General features: G+C 34.0%; 1 protein-coding gene across 1 annotated transcript in view; it reads left to right on the forward strand.

Annotated features, from left to right (window-relative positions):
- LOC135202504 (ABC transporter F family member 4-like) overlaps positions 1 to 6,783 on the forward strand; it is a 73,858-nt gene extending 67,075 nt beyond the window's left edge. Inside the window, exons 5-6 of the mRNA XM_064231932.1 lie at positions 3,098 to 3,222; positions 4,304 to 6,783. Of these exons, the coding sequence (XP_064088002.1) occupies positions 3,098 to 3,222; positions 4,304 to 4,436 (258 nt within the window). The 3' untranslated portion in view covers positions 4,437 to 6,783. The remainder of the gene's footprint in view (positions 1 to 3,097; positions 3,223 to 4,303) is intronic.
- Positions 6,784 to 7,518: the final 735 nt, after the last annotated feature.

A 7,518-nucleotide genomic window follows, 5' to 3' on the forward strand; every position in this document is an offset into this window, starting at 1 on the left:
TCTAATAAATGGGAATATTTTATATTCTTTAGTGACTATATGAAAATATTTACAGTCCTTCAGTTTATACTATATGAAAGTAGTTTATATTCTTAAGTTTATACTAAATAAGAATAGTTTATATTCTTTACATACTAAATGAGAATATAAATCAATTGGCGTGGCCTCAAATTTCACCTTATTTATGACAGCCTTTCTCTCTCAGTCTGCCACCCACCAGTCCACCCAGATGTAAATGAGTACCAGGATGTTCTGGGGTCAGGAAAAGAGGGGTGTGAGGGTTGCAACTGCATCCAAAATAAGGGAGCAGGACCTAGAAAATAATTGGATAAGTAGGATGAAGATATATATATATATATATATATATATATATATATATATATATATATATATATATATATGTGTGTGTGTGTGTGGTGTGTGTGTGCGTGTGTGTGCGCGTGAGTGGCTAATATTAGAGAGAGAGAGAGAGAGAGAGAGCTGGCAGCTCTCCCAGTGAAGCAGATATGGCCATTAGCAAGTTAATGATACATTTTGTAAGGAATTGGCGTTCTGGCACTCTCCCGAGTGTACGAATTGAAGTAAATTTTTTTTTATATTCTTATTTTTGTTTAAACATTATAGCGTTAGGTACTGCAGTTTATCCACTTTCATTGTGCCTCTCTCTCTCTCTCTCTCTCTCTCTCTATATCTATATATATATATATATATATATATATATATAATTATATAATTTATATATATATATAATAATATTATATATAGAATATATATATATATATATATATATATATATATTATATATATATATATATATATACATATACATATAGTATATGTATACGATTTGTTGTTAACTCTCTCTGAGTTTACGAAACTAAACTCCCCGTGTCACGTTCTCCTGGATTTTTCTGTAAATAATGATTAAACTACTACATTCAGTTAGAGAAAAATTCTTTTTACATATTTAACCGTTGCTGCCGTTAATTGGATTAACATACTTGTGAGGTAGCCTAGATTTCAGCTGACTATTCATATGGGTCTCGAGAGGGAGGTTGGTGGGGGGGGGGGGTGGGGGGGGGCGCCGGGGGAGGGGGGGGCGATGATCCCCTCCCCCCTCTGTGTACGACCTGGGGGCTGGGTGTCCCTCCGTCTATGGCCTCAGGCCTATCTTCCTATTGTATAAGTTGCGTGAGTTTCTGTTAGTGATTAGACTTTGTTTATTCTTCTTGGAAATCATTTTGTTTAATTTTTTTTATCACAGTTCTAGATGATTAAATGCTTTCCATTTTATCAGATTTCTAGTTTAACTCCATTAAACGCTGTCAAGTGATATAATCATTGATGGCAGTGGTTCACTTTGTCTGAGCAAAACACAATAGTCAATGTTGCAAATAATGCACCAGTATTGCGCAAATATCAGAGACGAATTTAATTGCATGCTATTGCCACTTTTCCTTCCAACAGTTTGAGATTGTCTCGAGGAAGGGTAGAAATGCTGCTAAAATAAAATAAAAAATCATATGGATCATACAAGCATTTATTGGGATTTAATAAATATGTTGGGTTCATTTGCATATTCATCATTGTATGATACATATTCATCATTGTATGATACATATTCATCATTGTATGATACATATTCATCATTGTATGATACATAAATGTCGTGGGTCCGTCCTACAATATGATTCATTTTAGCAGCCGTATCACAGGTTCTTTTCTGTATTGGATCAATATTTAAATATAAAATTTCTACTTGCACTGTATCTTCATTGTAATATATATTATGATTTTGGAATAGGTCTCGTAAGCAGTTATTACTAAATAGATAAAGGTGTTACAGTCCCGTTCATATATAATGTAAATAAAGGTGTTATGGTTCTTTACATATTATTGTTCTGTAAACAATGTCTTGCATGCGCTTATTACTATAAAAATAAAGGCTCTATCCATGTTTATTGTTCTACAAAAAATTGATGTCTTGCTTGTATTTATTACCATAAAAATAAGGGCTCTATGCATAGTTACTGTTCTTCAAAGAATAAGTAAGTCCTTGCTTGTACTTATTACCATAAAATGAGGTCCCTATACATATCTGTTGTTCTACAAAGAATCAATAAGTCCTTGCTTCTACTTATTTCTATAAAAATAAGGGCTCAATACATAGTTATTGTTCTGCATAGAATAAGCAAGTCCTTGCTCGTACTTATCACCATAAAAATAAGGGATCTATTCATATTTATTGTTCTACAAAGAATCAATAAGTCCTTGCTTGTACTTATTTCTATAAAAATAAGGGCTCTATGCATAGTTATTGTTCTGCAAAGGATAAGTCCTTGCTTGTACTTATTACTCTAAAAATAAGGGCTCAATACATAGTTATTGTTCTGCAAAGAATAAGCAAGTCCTTGCTTGTACTTATTACCATCAAAATAATAGCTCTGTCCACACTTATTGTAGAACAAAGAATAAATAAATAAGTCCTTTATTTTACTTATTACTGTAACTATTGTTCTACTAAGAACCAATAAGTCCTTGCTTATACTTAATTTTTAAAATAAAAATATGGGTTCTATCCGTATTTATTGTTGTACAAAGATTAAATAAGTTTTACTTATACTTATTTCTATAAAAATAAGTGCTCTATCCATATTTATTGTTCTACAAAAAAATGAACGTCTTGCTTGTACTTATTACTATGAAAATAAGGGCTCTATACATAGTTATTGTTCTGCAAAGAATAAGTAAGACCTTACTTATACTTATTACTGTAAAAATAAGGGCTCCGTCCACATTTATTGTTGTACAAAGAATTAATAAGTCCTTGCTTTTACTTATTACTGTAAAAGTAAGGGCTGTATCCATACTTATTGTTGTACAAAGAATAAATAAGTGTTGCTTATACTTATTTCTATAAAAATAAGGGATCTGTCCACATTGTTTGTAGAACAAAGAATAGATAAGTCCTTGCTTTCTTTTTATTCCTATAAAAATGAAGATGCGTAGTATTTCTTTGCATTATTATGATTATTGTTCTTGCTATCAGTCCCCATTCTCCATTCCTAACTGAGGCCCGTCCTGAAACTCGTTGCAGGGAGGAACCTCCGAAAAATGCACCCAGTGCAATAGGACGGTGTACCCCATGGAGAAGATGGAGGTGGCCGGACGTTTGCTGCACAAGACTTGCTTCAAATGCTGCAAATGCAATTCCCAGCTGAGGTAAGCCGATCATAGTAGCACGAGTCTTCAAATGGAGAAACGAATCCACCGTTATGTAAATGTACATATATATTTAGATTTAAAACTTTAAAACTTTAAGGATAGCTTTCCTTAAAGTTTCAAAGTTTTGAATTTAAATATATGTACATTTACGTAACTGTGGATTTGTTTCCCCATTAGTTTTATTATTAATGAACTCTACTTATATTGAACAAGCCCGTCACAGGGGCCATTGACTTGAAATTCAAGCTTTCATAGAGTACGGTTTTCATTAGAAGAAGAACAGAAAGTAAAATGGAAGTTATTATTATTATTATTATTATTATTATTATTATTATTATTATTATTATTAATTATTATTATTATTATTATTAATGAACTCTATTCATATTGAACAAGCCCACCAAAGGGACTACTGACTTGCAATTCAAGCTTCCAAAGAATATTATGGTGTTCATTAGAAGTAACAGAAGGTAAAATGGGAATTATTATTATTATTATTATTATTATTATTATTATTATTATTATTATTATTTAACTTGAACTCCTGTACACATCTTCATCATTGACACAAATATGTTCTGCTGACTTTATCCATGACATTGTCTGTAGTTCGTGCAACTGAATAATGTTATTCTTCTAAACGTCTTTGCCGCCTTTTATCCGCTTTCTTTAATAATTTTATTAAGATAATCTCTTGTATCCTGATTGCAGTCATCCATTGTAAACAGAATTAGAAATTTTATTTTAATTTTTTTGTATCTGCTCGAATATCAGGATATTTTTCAATTTTTTCAGCGAAATTTTTTTCCTTGTTCAATATTCATCAAATAAAAATCAACAACCGCTCATCTTATTGTATTTTTGGTATCTTGTCAGTCGTTAGAATAAATTTTTTTTTACTAATAAACATAACATTTTAATTATCGTATATCCTTTTCAGGACCAATTACAGATTTAGTTTAGGTATAGAGAAGCTATTTCGACGTAAGCATATTTCTTTTCAGTGACATTTTCTGTTGTCATGCAACGTAAACAAACCTAATCTTTCACCGCCCCCTTCTTCTTCTTCTTGTTCCAGCGTGGGACGCTTCTCCATAGGCGGGAAGGACATGTATTGCATGACCCACTACAAGCAAGCTTTCAGAGAGAAGGGGAATTACGACGTCTTCACCCCAGACAATCCCATCAAAGGGAAGTGGGAGAACAAGTAAAGCGAACAAAGGAAGAGAGAATGAGAGAGAGAGATAAAGAGAGGAACAACGAAAAGAGTGAAAGACGAGGCGGAAGAGAACTTTATAAGATCGAGTGGACCACACCAGGGAAGGCGCTAGAGGGAACTTCGTGGATTTTTTGGGCAAGCAACTCACACTCCTCCCTCGGGCTTTCCCTGATTCAACTCCGGCTGAAGAGACTTTTTTTTTATCTTTTAAAGAATTCCAGCATTTCATATCGAATTCTTTATATATATTACAAACGGTTCTATTTTTCTTCTTCATGAGATCACAATCCGTTTCGTCATTAGACCTTTAAGGTGGTCTCTTCGGCGAAGGCAAAGGCAAAGGTAAAAAAAAAAGAAAAAAAAGAGAGAAAAAAAATCGTTCTATATTTGGAATCTCAACATTCAGTCGTTTTTTAAATTCCAAAATTTTACCTGATTTATCTCATTAGAAAAGTTTATATACATTTTCTCATTGAAAGAAAACTGTATTAACTTTCAGCTCCGATACATTTCAGTATTACCAGAGCTTCTAGCTTGAGGTCAGCGTGAAGATGTATTTTCCTCCAGTGCTTCCAGCGGACATTATTTATTTATCTCATTCAGAGACGATCATCATCGGAAATCACCTGACAATATCTTTATGGTGACCCTCGTGCACTTTCCCTTTGAACCAGTGGCGCAACTGAAACCAATACTCAGGTCTTCCAAAGTCATCTTTTCGAGGCTTGGGTTTCCTTGTACTATATATATTCTTTTCTAACACTCTTGGCATACTAAAGTTAGAGGTGTGTGAGTTTGTCATAATGCTTCGTTTTATTTCCAAAATACTGCTGCTGCTACTGCGTTAGGAAGAGTCAGTCTTGGCCAGTTATCGAAAGAAAAAAAAAAAAAAAGGTCACACGTGAAGTTTGCTCTTGTTGTATACATAGCAGAATTTTCGAATCCTGAATCACATCTGTCCAGATGGCAGTGTCTTGGTTTTTTTTTAAATATATTTCCTCCGAGTGTGTGTCCTCTTTTCAAAGCAATTGATCTCTTCCACTTAACATTCTTCAGCTTCTCGTGATTGCCAGTACACGAAATATGGTTCGCAACAAATAGGTCTGATTTAATCTGTCGCGTAAACTGGAAATTTAGCAAATCTGCAACGGTGATGCAAATTGGATTTCGGGACTTGAGGCAAAGACAGTGACAGAATGGTTGTTCATGTTAGGTCTATTTTATACAATAATACAAGAGCTGCTTCTGACTAGAATTTGCTCGAATTGAATATGTAAACCTATTTTAACAGTGCTTGGTGTCTTTACTACAAAGTGACTGCGTTTTTTCATAGCGCAGTTTGAGTTCTTGTGTCTTCTTCATGCATTACCAAGTCAGGATTTCCACGGTACAAAATTTATTCTGAATATCAGCTTGCCAAAAAATCCCAGTCATCATTAGCAAATATTATTTTAGTTTAGGTTATTTTTTTTAATATTCCTCCTTTGCTTGATCGATTCCAGAAAAGTGTCAAATTCCCTGAAAATTTCTCACTTTTGTTATTTTGGTATGAAATGGAAAAAGTTCTTGGTTTTTCCATGCGTTAAGGATCGTCATTTCTATCCTTTCCAGAGTTTTCTGTGGATAATTAGAGAATGTCTCAAAGATACGTTACGATAATGTCACGAGAATGACAGTATCCGTTTTGATGTGCCTTCTCTACTCTTGTCTATCTTGATTTAGATTTCGTGAGACTGCCATTTTTTGAAAATCCATCTCGTCGCCAGACTAACAATGGGTAATTTTTCGGAAAGTGTAGTTGTTGTTCGATTACGCAGGCTAGTTTCGGTTATCTTTTTATTTCCTTTCCTCCGTAGTAGACTTTGATGATTTTTGTTACATTTATCGTCCAAACAAAGCACTATCATGACAAGAACTTGTTTGATGCGTTTGCTGTAACCGAGCATAAGGAGTGTAGATATTTTTTCTTGAGAGACAGAAATAGCTAACATATGCCATGATAATCTTTGATTGCTGTTTTTATTTATTTACTCAGATAGTATGAATGTCTTTTCGTTGAGAATGCTTAGGGGGTGATTGGTTATAGCAGAATTTTCCCGTGATTCTTTTATAACCTAAACTGCTGCTAGTGAAGTCTCTGTGCCTTATTGAAGAAAAAAATAGTTGATATGATTATGGGCATTAGTATCTCGAGAGTATACATTTTTTTGGAGCATGGTGACCTGTTCTCATTGCATCTAGTGCCATTGTCTTAGTTGATATTTTGCTCTCGACGGCTAGCATAAGTTTGAACCCTTTTTTGATCTTGAGATGAATATTAATAAATGATATTATTGATATATTTTGGTTTTTATAACCTTCTAGTGCCGATTTCTTCTTTGTTCGTTAATTCTTATGAAAATAACTATTTTTAAAATCAATCTGAAAACTGGAAACGCAAAAAGATTAACTGATGCTCAAGGTAGAGATTTTAGGAGAAATAAAATCACAAGAATAAGAAGAGCAGGAAACAAAAATAGATAACGAACTTCAGCTCGAGAAAACCAAGAAGAAGAAATCAAGATTGTAAGCAAACAGGGTTTCTTCGAACTAGAATAGTCAAGAGATAAAAAGCACTTATTTCTCCATGGGTATTTTGGTATATATATTATACTACTGTAATGCTGCCATGATATTGTGTACGTGGTTTAAGTGGATTAGTAGTAATTAGACCTAATTTATAGACAACGTATAGCATTCCCTATGTAGGCTCACCTTAGCTTGGCTAATCCTATCGTTAAAATAATAATTACCCCAATCGAGGTTAGATCTAGGCAATACCAGTAGCCGTGCTCCTAAGTTAACCAAAATTAGCCAAATGGGTTATAAAGTTGGCCCGTTGTTTAGGCCTGGGTCCATTCCAAGCCAGACTTTGGGCCCTTTGGGGGTGACTGAAGGGTAAATGACCGAGCGGCGACATAGCTGTGTGCTTGAATTAGCTATGCCATTATTTTGCAATTTAGGAGAAAACATTTAATTCGGGAGGAGCGCAGAGGTCTTGGTGAGCTGCCTGGACGGGCGCAACTCTTGCCTGA

Source organism: Macrobrachium nipponense, chromosome 30, assembly GCF_015104395.2.
Source record: "Macrobrachium nipponense isolate FS-2020 chromosome 30, ASM1510439v2, whole genome shotgun sequence".
Classification (NCBI taxonomy): Eukaryota; Metazoa; Arthropoda; class Malacostraca; order Decapoda; family Palaemonidae; genus Macrobrachium; species Macrobrachium nipponense.